This window comes from Ranitomeya variabilis, chromosome 5 (genome assembly GCF_051348905.1).
Source record: "Ranitomeya variabilis isolate aRanVar5 chromosome 5, aRanVar5.hap1, whole genome shotgun sequence".
Taxonomy (NCBI): Eukaryota; Metazoa; Chordata; class Amphibia; order Anura; family Dendrobatidae; genus Ranitomeya; species Ranitomeya variabilis.
Genome location: NC_135236.1, coordinates 262995667 through 263013844, shown reverse-complemented (window position 1 = coordinate 263013844; position 18178 = coordinate 262995667). Strand labels below are relative to the sequence as shown.

Sequence of the window (18178 nt, the reverse complement as noted above, 5' to 3'; positions counted from 1 at the left end):
CATCTGCACATGATCCGCTTTCTTCCCGCATCGTGGGCACAGCCCCATGCGGGAAGTTAGCGGATCAATGCATTCCTATGTGTGCAGAATCGCAGCGATTCTGCACAAAGAAGTGACATGCTGTGGAATGTAAACCGCTGCGGAATGTAAACCGCTGCGGAATGTAAACCGCTGCGGAATGTAAACCGCTGCGGAATGTAAACCGCTGCGGAATGTAAACCGCTGCGGAATGTAAACCGCTGCGGAATGTAAACCGCTGCGTTTCTGCGCGGTTTTTCCCGCAGCAGGTGCACAGCGGATTGCGGTTTCCATAGGGTTTACATGTAAATGTAAACACATTGGAAACTGCTGCGGACCCGCAGCTGCAGAAACGCTGCGGATCCGTGGTAAAACCCGCAAAGTGTGAACATGGCCTTAACCTCTACTGACATATGATGATACATTGTATGTTGCCTCCCTGCTTTTGCACTCTCAGGAACTGAGTTTACATGTTTGCTAGCACATGGTGGCTGTGTAAGGCTACTTTCACACATCAGGTTTTTTGTTTCAGGCAGAGTCTGGCTAATGTTCCAAAAAATGGATCCGTAGCAAATAGTGTAAAAACTGATGCAACGGATCCATTTTTCTTTGAGAGAGAGAGACTGAATGATTTCAATGGAAAATGCGTTGAAAACCGGATCCGGACGCCAGAATCATTGTTTCACATGTCCGTTTCATGCGTTTTTGGCCGGTTCAGTCACTTTGCGCTTTTTTCGCCGCACAAAAAAAGTTCCTCTGGACGTTTTCTCTGTCCTCCGGAAATGACTATTTAGACGGATCCGGAAAAAAACGGATGAAACGTCTGGCCATCAAGCACAATCCGACGCTAATACAACTCTATGAGAAAAAACGGATCTGGCGTAAAAAAAAAAAACGGATCAGTTTTTTTCAAAACTTGCCGGATTGTACCTGAAACAAAAAACCTGATGTGTGAAAGTAGCCTAATTCTGCTATAATATGCCTCTAACAGCCGTGAGTGGAGCGGAGCTCTGACTGTAGCTGTAAATGCAGTAATGAGGGGGAAAGGATCAAAATGCTAGAAATCTAGGATTCTCTGCCACGGTGACACTGGAAAAAATGCAGTATGAGGTGATCATAACATTGTATCTACCCCAAAATGGTATCAATAAAATCGTTTTTTTTTTTTTCTTTTTATGAATTTCCAGTTGTGTTTTTTTACACTTTTTACCACTTAAGAGGAGAAAAAAACTTTGCACGTTGCAAGAATTGTACAGATCTGGAGAATCATATTTTCAGGTCTTTTTTTTTTAACCAACACTAAAAATAAAACCTGTCTTTGAATACATCACGTGATAAAATAGATGGTGCAACTCGAAAATACAACTCGTCTGCCAAAAAACCAGCCTCTTTATGGCTATGTGGAATGAGAGCGAAAAAAAATTATGAATAGGACTTTTTTTTTTTTTTTATAGTGTGACAGGTACAAATGAAAACTTTCTATGATTCCATACACAGCTCATTCTCATGGAGTAGAACTGAGCAGAGTCCATCAGAAATAGACACATAGCAGTTCTGCCTCGTTTTAGCAATTGGCAGTGGTGGGACACCTGGATTTTCATTGATTAAAACTTCTGATGAGGTTTTTAGAAGGATAAATTGTTTCTGGTTTACAACACTCCTTTTTGTCATATGTAAAAAGATGAATGAGTTGAATGTAATACATGCAACATAGCTGAAAATGGCCTCTGCTCATCGTAGACCAAATCATTCACAGCATATCAATGACTAGGACTTACAGTATGTTTGTATATTTTTATGTAATGTTTTGTGTTTTCAGGACGGAATACGGGCTTCAAAAAGTAGCATACAAGTTGAGATCCAGAAAGCTGTGCACAAAATCTATCAGCAGCTTTCTGCCACTCTGGACAGGGCTCTGCAGACAAACAGACACCATGTGGGTAAGTTGTTTCACTGCCTGTGTGATCAGTGTAAGCTCTTCTCTTGGGCTGATGATGGAAAAAACTAGTTGACTGGTTTAGAAGGGTATTCCAATATGATTATAATTGCACTACTAGAAAGCAGGAGAAATTGAAGCTTAGATCTGTGTAGGTAAAGGTAAACTATTAAAGCATATCTGTCACCAGATTTCACAATACACACTACATAAAACACTTATTAAATGTATCCCTTGTACCTTGGCTGGGGTATGTGTTCTGAAAATACATGCGAGTGGACTATATACCGTAATCCTTTTATGAAAGTCTCTATCCACTTAGGATGATAGTCTGCTCCTGTTGCTGAATTTTCGCCAATCTAGTCTGATGGACGGCTCCTCATTGTCCCTCCTCGCTGCTGCTGAGATTTTATATTGCTCAGTGCAGTCCGCAGTTTTCAGGCTGGGTGGGGAGAATGGGACTGAGTACGTTTGGACTCGTGTGCTTTCTCTCTTTAATCTAAGATTCTAAAATTCTTCTACCTATGTCACAATTTTACAACCTTTTTTTGGCTATGTTTTAGTAATTATACCTGACAGTAAGCAAGAAATGTTAAACATTTCACATGTGCTCAGATTAATCACTAGTTTAACCGTAAGTTTTAATAAAAGGGTAGGTATCATAAAAAAAATAATAAACATAAGCTAAACTTTGGTAAGAGCATAACAAGACCATATAATTGTAACATTGATGACAATAGTTAAATGTATCAGAAAAGCCTAAGCACAAGCAATGTAAAAAACAACTCTGTAACACCAGTCATACATCAACGCTCTTAACCAGCAAATTTTCCCACCCTCTTCCACAAAAATGGTCATAGAGAGTACCTATAGTCCAAGTACTCTGCATGCAATATGAAGTTTAACCATAACCATGAGAACTGAAGCATATAGATCACAATGAGTGTAAAAAAAGAGAGTATACTTTATTAACACTAAAGATATTGTAAAATACAATAAAAAAACAATTAAGGCATAATATCACATACAGAGCTATTTGAATATACGGTATAGGTGCACCAATAAAAAAGTGTTGCACCATGTAAACAAAGTACGGGCATACATATGACCGAGCAGGTCAATATAACGGTGGCTCAGTGGACAGCACAGCAACCTTGCAGCGCTGGAGTCCTGGGTTCAAGCCCCACTAAGGACAACATCTGCAAAGAGTTTGTATGTTCTCTCTGTGCTTGCGTGGGTTTCCTCCGGGTACTCCGGTTTCCTCCCACATTCCAAAGACATACTGATAGGGAATCTAGATTGTGAGCCCCAACGGGGACAGGGATGATAATGTGTGCAAACTGTAAAGCGCTGCGGAATATGTTAGCGCTATATAAAAATAAAGGTTATTATATAACCACTTAGTATACTATAATAAATCAATGTAAGACAGCTATATTTCCCTACTACTACATAGGTATAAAGGAACCTATGTCCCAATGGTCAAATGACCCTAAAGTAAACCTCTGTAGAAGGAACCAGTGTTCCCATTATATGCTTTTACCCATGTCTTTGTCCATCAGTGCGAGCACTCGCCCCATACATTGGGCCCTGTGATTTACCGACACTCCCTCGCTGCCACAAGGAAAACAGTTATGCTGAGTTGTAAAAAGACGTGCCGCATGTCTGTAAATGCAGGGCCGCTGGATGCATGTTCGCACGCATAGTGGAGACGGGTTTTCATAAAATCCCCTCCACTATGCTGTAACATCTGGACGCTGTGGGTTGAACGCTGCGGCTGTACGCAGCGTTCAATCTGCAGCTAATCCGGATGTAATCCTGAACGTGGATACATACCCTTAGGGTTTTTTTTCTGAGTGTAATGATTTTAAAGGCATCTACAATGTCCTCCTAGGTCTAGAATTACTCCCCTTCCCGTGGAATATGTCTTTGGCCTTCCACCTTAGACATAATTGCTCCCCTCACTGTTAACCTTATTAACATTCCATTTAACAAGATAATTTGGATAAACACAATTTTGAGCCCAACAGCAGCATGGACTGCAGTAGAAACTTCCATAGACTCAAGCCAGGCAGAATGCATGCTCCAAATTTATTAAACCAGTCGGTGACTATTGCAATTTGAACAGCTAGTTTTAGATGGTAAGCGATTCCTCAGAGAGTATAATCCATATCTAAGATTGATGGTAATAAGTCTGGAGAAGCAAAGATCAGGTCACTTCTGGAAAAAGATTTACGCACAATTGAAAAGAACATCTGCTGGTCAGGACATTTCCATTGCCACACATCCGCTAAATGGGAGACGAGCAGCAAGCTCTCAAGTGTATAGGAGCAGTGCCTGGACCCCCCGTCCTGTACATAGAAGAGTCAGACACCACATTGAAGTTTCCCTTAATCCATATTGGGCTGCCAGGGAAAGATGGAAATTCACTCCAGGAAAGTCAGATCAAATGGAGGAGGCATATACTGTAACACGTAACAAACAGAAATGTCACTATTGTCCAGTGGGTGGATAAATACTTATCTTACAAAGTGACCACAAGCCGCCTGACTGACTTCTAATGGAAGGCACTTGGCCATCAAAACTGAAATATTGTTACAGTTGGGATATACAACAGCATATTTGTTCCTTCTAATGTATTTCTTTGCACAAAATGCCTAAATGTTTTTGTATTTGTTAAGGAAAACTGGAAAATGGTTTTCTCCTACGCCTCATTGGGGGACACAGGACCATGGGTGTTATGCTGCTGCCACTAGGAGGACACTAAGTGAACACACAAAAAATTAGCTCCTCCCCTGCAGTATACACCCTCTGTCTGGCTAAGATTGAACCAGTTCTTGCTTAGTGTCTGTAGGAGGCACTTGGGTCTGTTTCACACCCTGACGTTTTTATTTTAAATTTTTCCTGTTACTCTGTCGCCTCATTGGGGGACACAGGACCATGTGTGTTATGCTGCTGTCCGCTAGGAGGCGACACTATGCATAATCTGAAAAAGATTAACTGTAGCTCCTCCTATGCAGTATACACCCCTAGACGGCATCAGCCTTATCCAGTTTTTGCTTAGTGTCGCATAGGAGGCACACCTAAAAGATTTTTACTCCGTTTTTTCCGACGGGATTACAGATGAAGAAAAGAGGGTCTCCTGTGAGACTCCTGGCCTGGCTTCTTCCTCGGCCCCCTATTATGGGGTGCCCAGTTGAAGTAAAGATGGCTATTCCCCATGTTGCTCCTTCCTCAGTCCCTCGGGTGCTGGTCCGAAGTCGAGACCTCCCCTCCTTCCCCAATTCCTTTTGGTTTCTGGGTTGAGGTCGAGGCGAGGATAAAGGCCCCTGAAGGTGACAACAGCACCCTCCCTATCCCCCTCTGGGGGTATTAGGTTGAGACGCCTCAGGTAGGGCCTGTACAGGAAGCATTCTACAGCTCCCAGCAATGGGCCAGCACACTGCGCCTGCATCCAGGGACCCCAGCCCAGCTGCGGGCTCCTGTTGGGGCCGGGGGGAGTGCAGGCAGGCATGGCACATACAGACACAGGGCTCCCTGCGCCCCTGTCTCTGCGGCAGCACCAGCTCTATACTGCCTCAGGGAGACCCCCTACCGGGCTCCCCCTTCCGCTTATAGCCCCACCGCCATCCTGCCTTTAAATCCGGAGGGGTCTGGTTCAGATCCGACCCCCTCCCGGACTTTCGCGCCGGCCTGGAGCCCTTCTGGGCCTCAGGCATCTAATTTAGGCCCCGGCTTCGGCCTAGCTGAAGCTGCCGCCTCCTCTCCACCCCCCGGATGACAAATATGACTCTACAGTGTCATACAGTGGGTGGATCGAGACAGAAAGGGCGCGTTTTTACACAGCCTTGCTGCCTTTTTCCAGCTCTCCTCCTTTCCTCTCTGTCTCAGCAGCCATTTTCGGCTGCAGATTAACCCTGCATCTCCCGGTCTGCAGGACCAGGCAGCCAGTCTCCGGGGGGCACAGGACTGTGGATCTTCGGCGCTGGACCTAGGGGCACACTGGTGGGGTAAGATCACAGCTGGGTTTTTTACTCAGCTGTGAATCCATATTACCTATAAGGCTCCCCTATAGGTTTCTCTACCCCTGTAAGGTCCTCTGCTGGCAGCACTTCTGCACTCTGTGCACTATGCCGGGCTCAAGGTCCAAGAGAACCAGGCAGAACTGCTATTATGCATTCTGCACAGCCTGCGGGACCGCTCTCCCCAGTAGTAGCACGTACCCGCATTGTCAGAACTGTATACAAACTAATGTGTCAGAGCCCCAAGGAGCCCCTGCCAATGCCTCGGTGTCTAATGCCATGCTGGAATGGGCTACTCAGATATCGCAATCTATGACGCAGTCTATAGATAACCTAACCTCCACATTGCTTCAGGCTCTGCAGGGTCATGCCTCGGCTATGACCGTTACCCAGCAAAGGGAGAGCTTGACTCAGGAACAAGATGACCCTGGCACATCCACGTCTAGGTAAGGACGCAAGCGGACCCATAGATCAAGTCCATCTGCGTCATCCCATAGCACACGGTCATCCTCCTCTAGGGATAGACACCATAGCTCCAGGTCATCTAGACCGTCCCATTCCAGAGACAGACAATGCAGATCTCCGCAATCCCCGACCAGAGAAGGCCTCCTCCCCGGCCCACTCAGCAGGGGACGCCTCAGTGATACACAGGATTCGGAAGGCATCTGCGACTCTGACTCAGTCAGAGAAATGGAGGGGTCCCTTATCCCAATCCCTCCTAGCAATACAGCGCTAGTGGTGCGAATCTCGTGGCCAGATCCCACTCCCTTATTCCCTACCCAAAGTACTTGGTTTTCTCCAATCGGGTCTGGAGGCCAGGCTGTCATTGGGCTCGCTTAAGAGCCAGGTGTCAGCCCTCTCAGTGCTTTTTCAAAGGCGCATTGCTACCAAGCCGCAAGTAAGGACTTTCCTTCAGGGGGTTTCCTGATTGGTTCCCCCCTACAGACGACTACTAGAGACGTGGGACCTCAACCTGGTCCTGACAGCATTGCACGAACCACCCTTCGAACCCCTTAAGGAGGTCCCACTCCGCCTTCTTTCCCAGAAGGTGGTTTTCCTGGTGGCAATCACCTCGCTATGCAGGGTGTCTGAACTGACAGCACTCTCCTGCAGACGGCCCTTCCTGGCTTTTCACCAGGACAAGGTAGTTCTTCGTACGGTCCCATCCTTCCTTCCGAAGGTTGTGTCCGACTTCCACCTCGATGAGGAAATTTCACTACCATCCCTTTGTCCGGTTCCGGTTCATAGAGTGGAGAAGGCTCTGCATACGCTTGACCTTGTCAGGGCATTGCGTATATACGTGTCTAGGACTGCGTCCTTCCGGAGGTCTGATTCTCTTTTCCTCCTTCCGGAAGGCGACCACAAGGGTCTGCCAGCTTCCAAAGCTACCCTTGCCAGGTGGATCAAATCCACCATACAAGAGGCCTACCGCCTTAAGAATTCTCCTCTTCCAGCCGGTATTACGGCACACTCTACACGGGCGGTAGGGGCCTCCTGGGCCATTCGGCACCAGGCTTCGGCACAACAAGTGTGTAAGGCGGCCACTTGGACTAGCTTACACACGTTTACTAAACACTACAGGGTTCATACCCAGTTCTCAGCGGACGCGAGCCTGGGTAGATGTGTCCTGCAGGCGGCGGTGCCCTAAGTATAGGGGCATGTCTGCACAATATTCGTCCATTGCTTCCCACCCAGGGACTGCTTTAGAACGTCCCATGGTCCTGTGTCCCCCAATGAGGCGACAGAGTAAAGGAGATTTTTGTGTACTCACCGTAAAATCTTTCTCTTAGCCTCTAATTGGGGGACACAGCTCCCACCCTGTTGCCCTTTCCGGGCCGTTGTAACTCTTGAGTTCTCATATTGTTTTCTTGAGCTCGTACATAGTTGCCTTCTTACAGGCATAATTATGTTATTCATGTTACATAGTTGCCTTCTTACAGGCATAATTATGTTATTCATGTTACGTTCCTGCTACTGCTTTTGCACAAAACTGGAGAAGGCTCATGCCGTCCAGGGGTGTATACTGCACAGGAGGAGCCACAGTTAATCTTTTTCAGATTATGCATAGTGTCGCCTCCTAGTGGACAGCAGCATAACACCCATGGTCCTGTGTCCCCCAATTAGAGGCTAAGAGAAAGAGATTTTACGGTGAGTACACAAAAATCTCCTTTTTTTTTTCTGTAAATTTTTATTTTTTAACCAACGGAGTGAAGGGGGGAGACAGATTCCTTTCTAGGGTCCGTTCTCCCCCGAGCAATCAACAGGCGAGAACGCGGAGTATACTCCCCGTACCCTCTCCTGCGACGACCAGGGCACGCCTAATATCACTTTCGGGCGACTGTTCCTTTATGGTCCCCATCCCCCCCTTGAAATACGGCGAGCACATGAGGTTTTTCCCCTCCATGTTCCTCTACGGGGCCGCCGAAATCTACAGCTGGATGGACAGAGGCCCTCACCTAATGGCGTCAATACAGCCCCACAACCGCAGGAGAAGATGGACGGAGGGTTCTCTCCATCCCCCGCTATAGGGAGGATAGATTGAGATCATGCCCTTAGAACAGCCGGAGGCGCTGCACAGGACATCACCTCTGTGAGTATGAGCCTGTTGCGCTTCCCTGCGAGAAACGCGATGGTCCTGGTCCCTGGGGTGAGGAATCGCTGGCTAGGCACCAGCGGCGGTGCGTCCGGTGATCGTCGTTGCCCCTTCTTTATCAGCCGTCAGGCCCCAAAAATTTAGTCCTCGGCTTTTTGCTGGACTAGGCCTCAATTAACATGGCGCCGCCTACCGCCGGAGCTCCGCCCATGTCCCTGGCGCTTCTCGTCCTGAACCAGAGATGCCGCTTGTAGTCTCGGGGGCCATATTTTCCAGCATCTGCGGTGGGATCACGCTATCTGGGCCCCTCAATGCCATAGGACCGCCGAACTCCCTTCTGCGGTATCCAGACACCGACTCCTTCCCTGAAGACGCAGACACAGGACCCTGGGTAAGCTGCTTCAGTTTCTGCAAGAAAGCTTAACCCCCTTCTCTACACCTATAGCACACACTCTGCTCTAACTCTAAGACACACGATGTCTCAATCTAAGGAGACCAAAAGGGTTAATAAAAAGCACAGTGTTTTTTACCTCATCTGCCATTTGCAATACTACTTTGCCACGTGCCCACAGTACCCCTTTATGCATGAATTGTGACCTGGCCTGTGCGCAGCCGCCTCCCGCCGATGTCGCCACTGACTCTGCCGAGCCTTGCCCTCCTGGGTGGGCCTCTTCCTTGTCACGAATTATGGCTTCCCTGGCCAAGGCAATAGACTCTCTTTGGGGTCCCTGCATAAGTCAGAACACCCCTTGGCCGACCGCGGTGGACTCTGGTGCCGGTACGGAACCGTCCACCTACAGGGGGCGTACTCAGTCACGGGGGGCTCAGGGTTCCAGAAAGAGGACCCATGTCGCGTCCCCTGATCACACTTGTACCTCAGCATCTGCGAGTTCCATGTCTTGCTCCCCTTCTCCAGAGGGTCGCAGCACACATGACTCTCAATATGAGTCCGATGCGTCTTTAATTCAGGATTCCTCTACCCGTCAAGAGACGCTTGATTCCCTCATCGAGGCGGTCAATAAGACCCTGATGGTGGACGGAGAATCCATTTCTGCTCCGGTACACACAGTGGCTTTTAAAAAGACCAAACGCGTCCAAAAAATATTGGCCAATCATCCTGAGTTTAAGGACAATGTCCAGAAACATAGGGAACACCCAGATAAACGGTTCACAGGTCAAAAACCTACTGAGTCCAAATATCCTTTCGCTCCAGATATAATGAAGGATTTGCTGCACTCTCCTTCAGTAGATCCTGCTGTATCGCGCCTCGCATCCAAAACACTCCTATCTTGTCCGATGGTTCTTCAGTCAAAAACCCTACTGACCGTCAAATTGACTACCTGGCTCGCTTAGTCTCTGAGGCTTCAGGAGCAGCTCTCTTCCCATCCTTTGCCGTGACTTGGGTGGCTAAGGCAATGGTCGCTTGGGCAGAGGTGCTAACCACAACCATCCACGATAGCAATCTTCCCCCGGAGGTGGCAAAACTCGCTAGCCAAATAGCTCAAGCAAGGGACTTCGTAGTTAGCGCCTCTATAGATGCGGCCAATTGCGCCGCACACGCAGCTGAGAAAAACTAGACCAAATTATTTCTGACGCTACTGGAGGAAAGAGTAAATTTCTTCCTCAGCAAAGACCTGCCCGGCCCTTTCAGAATCAACAACAGCCTCGGTTCCGGCCTTTTCGCAACAACTCCAGTTGGTCCTCTACAACCTTCTCTTCGGGTTCAGGACGAGCTTCGCGTGGAGACAGAGGTTCCCAGGTCCCATACAGACCTAACCGTACCTGGAAACCCAGACCGAGGGCATCCAGCTCTAAGGGACCCAGATCTCTTAGACGTTCTACACAATGACTCATCGCTACATCCGGCGGACACCGACAAAGTAGGCGGACTCTTACTTTTGTTCTGTCAAGCCTGGCTCTCGGTCGTTCACGATGAGTGGGTCAGAGAGCTGGTGTTCTCCATGTACAAAACCGAGTTTCCTTCCCCTCCCCCGACATGTTTTTTCCAGTCTTCTCCTCCCAAGACAAGGACATCAGCCTTTCTTCAGGCCAAACAGGCGCTCCGAAGAGACGGAGTTATTATCCCGGTCCCCCAGGACCAAAGGTTCAGGGGGTTTTACTCGAACCTATTTGTGGTCCCGAAGAAGGACGGTTCTCTACGACCAATACTAGACCTAAAGCTGTTGAACAACTTGGTCAAGTTCCGACGCTTCTGAATGGACTCTCTACGTTCTGTTGTCGCGTCCATGGAAAGAGGAGAGTTCCTAGCGTCCATAGACATCAAGGATGCTTACCTCCACATCTCAATCTTTCCCTTTCATCAACAATTCCTACGCTTCGCATTCCTCGACGAACACTTCCAGTTTGTGGCCTTGCCCTTCGGCCTCGCCACCGCCCCCAGGGTTTTCACCAAGCTCATGGCAGCTGTCATAGCCATTCTTCACACTCTGGGTGTGGTGGTACTTCCGTATCTGGACGACCTACTGATCAAAGGCCTGTCTTATCCAGCCTGCGAGGAGTCCGTCGGTATCACGGTGGATACTCTTTCTCGCCTCTACTGGAAAATAAACTTCGAGAAGTCATCTCCGGACCAACTCAGCGAATTTCCTTCTTGGGCATGATCCTGAACTCTTCCTGCGGGTTGGTCATTCTCCCACCAGAAAAAGTCTCAGCCTTACAACAGGGAGCACGCACTCTTTCCTGCCCAGTTCCTCACTCCATTCGTTTCAGCATGCGCATCCTCGGGAAGATGGCAGCAGCGATGGAAGCGGTTCCGTTCGCACAGTTCCATCTTTGTCCTTTGCAACATGCGCTGCTATTGGCCTGGGACAGGAGCCCATTCTCGCTCGACCGTCGATTCCGTCTGCCTCCGCCGGTCAGGCGAACCCTCAGGAGGTGGATGCTGAAGTCCTCCCTGAACCAAGGGAAGTCCTCTCTCCCAGTAAGCTGGTTAGTGGTGACTACCGATAGCAGCCTCTTGGGCTGGGGGCAAGTTTTCAGGCACCACACGGCACAGGGTCGTTGGTCTACTCGAGAGTCGCGTCTCCCAATCAACATCTTGGAAATACGAGTGATCAGACTTGCCTTACTTAGTTTTCACCATCTCCTCGCAAGTCACCCCATCAGGATCCAATCCGACAACGCCACGGCGGTGGCGTATATCAACAGTCAAAGGGGAACCCGCAGCAAGACGGCCATGCACGAAGTGAGTCATATCCTCCGTTGGGCCGAGAGCAACCACTCACCCATCTCAGCAATCCACATCCTGGGTGTGGAAAATTGGGCGGCGGACTTTCTCAGTCGCCAGGGCCTCGCCTCGTGAGAGTGGTCTCTCCATCCGGAAGTCTTCCAGCAGATTTGCCGTTGCTGGGTGACTCCGGATGTGGACCTCATGGCCTCAAGGCTAAACAACAAGGTTCCCCAGTTCATTGCCCGATCACTCGATCCATGCGCCGTCGGAGCAGACGCCTTGGTTTTGCCGTGGCATCAGTTCCGGCTCCTGTACATTTTCCCCCTCTCCCCTTGCTCCCGAGGGTCATCAAGAAGATCAGAGCAGAGGGGGTACCAGTGATCCTAGTCGCACCGGGCATGGTACGCCAAACTCATCCAGCTGGTCTCCGACGTTCTGTGGCGGCTACCAGATCGCATGGATCTACTCGCACAGGGCCCGATTTACCACCAGAACTCCGGGGCGCTGTCTTTGGCGTGGCCGTTGAATCCTGGATTTTAGCCCAGCTGGATTCTCTCCTGGGGTGTCCTCCACCATGATTAGTGCTAGGAAGCGCATTTATCATCGCACCTGGCGAATTTTCTTTTCATGGTGCAATGCCCATGGACGTTCTCCTCTGGTGTTTTCCATTCCTTCCATATTGGAATTCCTCCAATCAGGTTTAGAATCGGGTCTCGCTCTAAGCTCGCTCAAAGGACAAGTGTCAGCTTTGTCAGTGCTATTCCAACGCAAAATTGCCACCAGACTACCGGTTAAGACGTTCATGCAGGCAGTCGCCCTCGTGGCTCCTCCTTATAAGATGCCGCTGGATTCATGGGATCTTAATCTTGTTCTCGGAGTCCTTCAAGAGGCTCCTTTCGAACCACTGCCGGATGTCTCGCTAACTTTTCTTTCCTGAAAAGTGGTCTTTCTAGTAGCAATTACATCAATCAGACGAGTTTTGGAGTTGGCAGCTCTCTCCTGCCGACCCCCGTTCCTGACCTTTCATCCAGATAAAGCAGTCTTGAGGACTTCCCCCCTCTTTCCTACCCAAAGTTGTTTCCTCTTTTCACCTCAACGAGGAGATTGTTTTGCCTTCATTCTGTCCGGCACCAGTCCATCGTATCGAGAAAGCTCTCCACACTCTCGATGTGGTTAGGGCTCTTTGACGGTACATATCTCGGACGGCTCCCTTCCGTAAGTCAGATGTCCTGTTCGTGCTTCCAGAGGGACAAGGGTCTACCTGCTTCAAAGGCCACACTAGCCAAGTGGATCCGCTCGGCTATTCAGGAATCCTACCGTGTCAGGAACACTCCTGTCCCAGCACGGATGAAGGCGCATTCGACTCGGGCAGTGGGCGCCTTTTCGGCCATTCGGCACCAGGCGTCAGCACAACAGGTCAGCAAAGCCTCGACTTGGTCCAGTTTGCATACTTTTACAAAACATTACCACGTTCATTCTCAATCCTCGGCAGATACTGCCCTTGGCAGGCGCATTTTGCAATCGGCAGTACCTCAGCTATAAGCTAGCGGTACATGGGGTATTAGCAGTTGTGTTATTTTCCACCCAGGGACTGCTTTAGGACGTCCTATGGTCCTGTGTCCCCCAATGAGGTGTAGGAGAAATAGGGATTTTTGTGTACTCACCGTAAAATCCTTTTCTCCGAGCCATTCATTGGGGGACACAGCACCCACCCTGTTAGTCTATTGGCTTGTTGTTAGTCCTTCGGTTTTGACATAGTTTATGGTCTTTTGTTTAATGCTCCTGTTTTGCTACTGAACTGGTTCCATCTTAGCCAGACAAAGGGTGTATACTTCAGAGGAGGAGTTCATTTTTTATGTGTTCACTTAGTGTCCTCTTAGTGACAGCAGCATAACACCCATGGTCCTGTGTCCCCCAATGATTGGCTCGGAGAAAAGGATTTTACGGTGAGTACACAAAAATCCCTATTTTGTGCTTAATAGAAAATATCTGATTAAAAAAAAAACCTGAAAATATTGTGAGCAATCCAAGCCCTTTTAAGAGAACATTTTCTGACTGGTCAAATGTGCCTATTGCATATAACGTTTTTACCAAATTCCATCACTATGGCCCTATTTAATTTAGAGCTGAGCCCTCTGCAATTCCAGCCCAGGACATTACATTTTACAGTCTTTTTGACGTAGACTTTCAAAATAAGTCAACCACACTCAAGATCTGTTTGAATATATATACCATTTAATAAAAGAAATTTATGAAAGGCATTGGTATGTTAGAGGGAGTGTGCACCAAAGGCAATAGTATATGTTGCCCCCAATGGGCAATAATATATATTAAATAATAGAACCCCTAACATACAAGCAGGGCTACGTCAGGACTGATCGTCGGCTATATATAGATATAGAGGGAGGGGGAACCAAAGAGACTATCATAGAGTCCATTGTGTAGTGAAAATATAACAACTGTATTAAATAATTTGACAGGCATACACTGGTGTATGCAGACGACGCACCAGATGCAATGAGTAAAAAACATCCCACAATATTAGACCTTAAAAGGCACATATACTAAAAGATAAAATCCCTTGGTTGTGGGCATAGGTGGAAGGGTTATATAAACATGATAGAGGGATGAGAGGGCATGTTGGAAATACCCAACAATATGGTAGGTAAAGGTAGTATAGCTATTCACTCAAGATGCTATGACGAGTCAGACTGGAAGGATACTAGCCATACATAGATCGCTTGTTGGATAGAAGATCCAAGGTAGTGCTGCAGCCACTGATGTAATGGTAAAGTGTCCTATTACCTGAAAGGTTACACCAGCCGGGTCACAGGATCAGTGTGTCCGCCCTCGACTATATTATTTAATAAAGTTACTATTTTTTCACTATACAATGGACTGTACGATTCTCTCTTTAGTTCACCCTCCCTCTTTGTCAATGTATACCATTTGCATTTTGAAATCTGGTGACAGATCTGCTTTAAAGGGAACCTTTCACATCTTCAAACGCTATTAACATGTAGATATAGGCTTAATCTACAGGTTAATAGCGTTCTCAAGTTGCCCGGCGGCCTCATTGAAAGCCCGACTACTAGGAGGAAATTAACTGTATTGCTCCCAGCAGCCTCGGGCTTTAAGTTATAGAGGCACACCTTCAATCACCGCTCAGTACATAGTGAGCGTCGGCTGTAAGCGCTCTCTGACACTGACAGCCTCTGTACTGATGCACTGTAGAGAGCTGACTGTCAGTGCCAGGGAGTGGCTACAGCCGCCACTCACTATGTACTCAACTGTTAGGCTATGTGCACACATCCGGAAAGTATGCAGAAATTTCCTGAGAAAATCCTGAGATTTTCCGCAGGAATTCTGCATGCGTTTTTATTGCGTTTTTTGTGCGAATTTTTCATGTTTTTTTCCGGAGGTTCCCAATGCAATAATATAGTGGGAAATCCGCTTAAAATCCGCAAAATTAATGAACATGCTGCGTATATTTCCGCATGGGTTTTTTTTTGCGGAAAAAAATGCAACATGTGGGCAAAAATTGCGGAAAACATTAAATATGGTGGGATGCTTAATGTATGCGTTTTTATGCGTTTTTGCCGCTGAAAAAACGCGCAAAAAATACAAAAAATCCGGAACGTGTGCACATACCCTTAAAGGCCGAGGCTGCAGGGAGCAATAAAGTTTATTTCCTCCCGGTAGCCGGGCTTTCAGTGTGTGTACAGTGCAGCTTCAGAACCTTATCAACGTGTGGATTAAACCCATATCTGCAGTATAATAACCTTTGGGGACTTGACCTTTTCGCTCAGAGGATATAACTGTGCAGAATGTCAGAGCGGTATACGCTTTCAGCCTCTGTGTTTAAAGGGACTTTATCAGCACAGAATTGACTGTTGAAACCAAATACAGTCGCTCCGGTGCTCCATGGTGGGGCCAATCATTTATATACACCCTTCCCTGGCTCTGAAGCCAGAGCTGTCAATCAAAGAAGATGGGTAGAGATGGAAGGAAAATAAGCAGATGGGAAGGTGTATATAAATGATTGGCCCTGCCGTGAAGCACCGAGCTGCGGAGTCCCATTAATAAACTGTATGTGGTGAGAAGCAAAGATCCTGAAAAATGAGCACAGCCATCAGTATGTAGTTATTTGGTTAGCTATTGTGTATTATTAATTTGGCCTGTGTAGAGACTATGACCTATTTATAAGCTGTTCCTTCTTATTTCAGAAGCCCAACAACGCCTCCTGTTGGTCACCGTTTTTGCCCTTAGTGTCCGTTATCAGCCAGTGGATGTCTCCCTTGCCATTTCCACTGGCCTGCTTAGTGTTCTGTCACAACTCTGTGGCACAGAGACTATGCTTGGGCAACCTCTCCAGCTACTGCCCAAGTCTGGAGTGTCTCAGCTGAGCACTGCACTTAAAGTAGCTAGTACTAGGCTGCTCCAGATCCTGGCAATTACTACTGGGTGAGTAGTTTTAATCTAGTACATTTAACATTTTGTTTTAAAATGACTTTTATTTATTGCATCATCTGAACAATGAAACCCACAATATTAGCCACCCACTTGCTTAAAGTTAATTTATCAGTAAGCTAAGGAGGAACTCTAGCTTCTGTTATCAATATTCTAGCTGTGTCATTTGTTTAAAGCACCACTCCAGCGGAATTTTTGTTGTTGCACCACTGGAGTGGTGCTTTAAATGCTAGTACCCTGCTCTCTGTGTGATACTCATCTTCCGGTATTTTCATCTGTAATCGCCGCCTCTTTGGTCTGTCTCCGGTGAAAAGTGACATGCCTGCAGCGCCAATGTTTCATGGAGCTGCGCGGAGTTCACTTTCAGTGCAAATCTGAGACCCTTGTTCTGGTTCTCATCGACTTGCATTGAGAGCTTGTGAAGTAGCTCCTGACTTCTGGCCAGTTAGAAGCCAGTGTCACAAGATGATCCGATCCCGTGGGCCCAAAAACTGTGAAGACGCCAGAGGGTGAGTATATGATCGGTGGCAATGGGCTTACACTTAAAGCGCCACTCCAGTGTTGGAAAAAAAACAAACGCTGAAGTGGTGCTTTAATCTTAAATCCATGCACTTTCCCCCTTTATTATAGGAAGTTGGTTAATGTAATCGCTAGTCTGACAACCAGTCCAATACATAGGCTAATATGTAGACAAGACAAGTCTCGCACTTCCTGTAAACTACAGAATAACATCATCTACCAAATCTCTCCTGGCAGCTTTCAGATTTCCTTCCCTGCTCATCCAGCTCCTCTTTCTATTCCAAACTTTTTATTGGTTTTGGAAAAGAACGTATGGGAGGGATAAGAAAGGGGAAGGGAAAAGGGTAGGCTGGAATGGGAGAGAGGGAAAGGGGAAAAGGGGGATTGGAGAGGACTTAAAGGAACCTTTAGTCCAAGGTAACGGTAGTAACATAGTTACATAACATAAAAGTAAATACATTTCTTTTATATCTTCACAGAAATGGTTCTAACCAGCGAGCCAAATTCTTAGCAAACTTATAACAATTGTTGACCATGGCTATTTTGTGTTCAGAAGACTTAGGCTGCTTTCACACATCAGGTTTTTTGTTTCAGGCACAATCCGGCAGTTTTTTAAAAAAAACGTATCCGTTTTTTTTTTACGCCAGATCCGTTTTTTCCCCATACAGTTGTATTAGCGCCGGACTGTGCCTGAAGGGCATGCGTTTCATCCGTTTTGTGCCGGATCCGTCCCTTCAAGCTTTTTTGCCGGACACAAAAAACGTCTACTGCAACGTTTTTTCTGTGCAGCGAAAAAGCCTGAAGGGACGTTTCCGGCAATAAACGCATGGAACGGGTGTTTGAATGAACGATTCCGGCTACCGAATCCGTTTTTTACAGATTGAGCATGCCCAGAAGCTTTGTTCTCGATTCTGGCATGGGAAATCTTTCTCCTTCTCTCTTTCTCCTTCTCTCTTTCTCTTTCTCTTTCTTTCTCTTTCTCTTTCTTTCTCTTTCTCTTTCTTTCTCTTTTTCTCTTTCTTTCTCTTTCTTTCTCTTTCTCTTTCTTTCTCTTTCTTTCTCTTTCTCTTTCTTTCTCTTTCTCTCTTTCTTTCTCTTTCTTTCTCTTTCTCTTTCTTTCTCTTTCTCTTTCTTTCTCTTTCTTTCTCTTTCTCTTTCTTTCTCTTTCTCTTTCTTTCTCTTTCTCTTTCTTTCTCTTTCTTTCTCTTTCTCTTTCTCTTTCTCTTTCTCTTTCTTTCTCTTTCTCTTTCTTTCTCTTTCTCTTTCTTTCTCTTTCTCTTTCTTTCTCTTTCTCTTTCTCTTTCTTTCTCTTTCTCTTTCTCTCTTTTTTCCCCGGAATCAGAAAAACTGATCCGGTGCATCAGTATTTCACAATTTACGCCGGATCCGTTTTTTTTGCAAATTTGCCGGATTTAGCCTGAAACAAAAAA

The 18178-nt window shown here is 47.0% G+C and overlaps 1 protein-coding gene across 6 annotated transcripts in view; it reads left to right on the top strand.

Moving 5' to 3' along the window:
• The window catches only part of HERC1 (HECT and RLD domain containing E3 ubiquitin protein ligase family member 1), a 194301-nt gene that overhangs the window by 103800 nt on the left and 72323 nt on the right, over positions 1-18178 (top strand). For all 6 annotated transcript variants that reach the window (XM_077264201.1, XM_077264204.1, XM_077264203.1 and 3 more), the window contains 2 exons: positions 1838-1958; positions 15986-16223. In XM_077264201.1, the coding sequence (XP_077120316.1) occupies positions 1838-1958; positions 15986-16223 (359 nt within the window). The remainder of the gene's footprint in view (positions 1-1837; positions 1959-15985; positions 16224-18178) is intronic.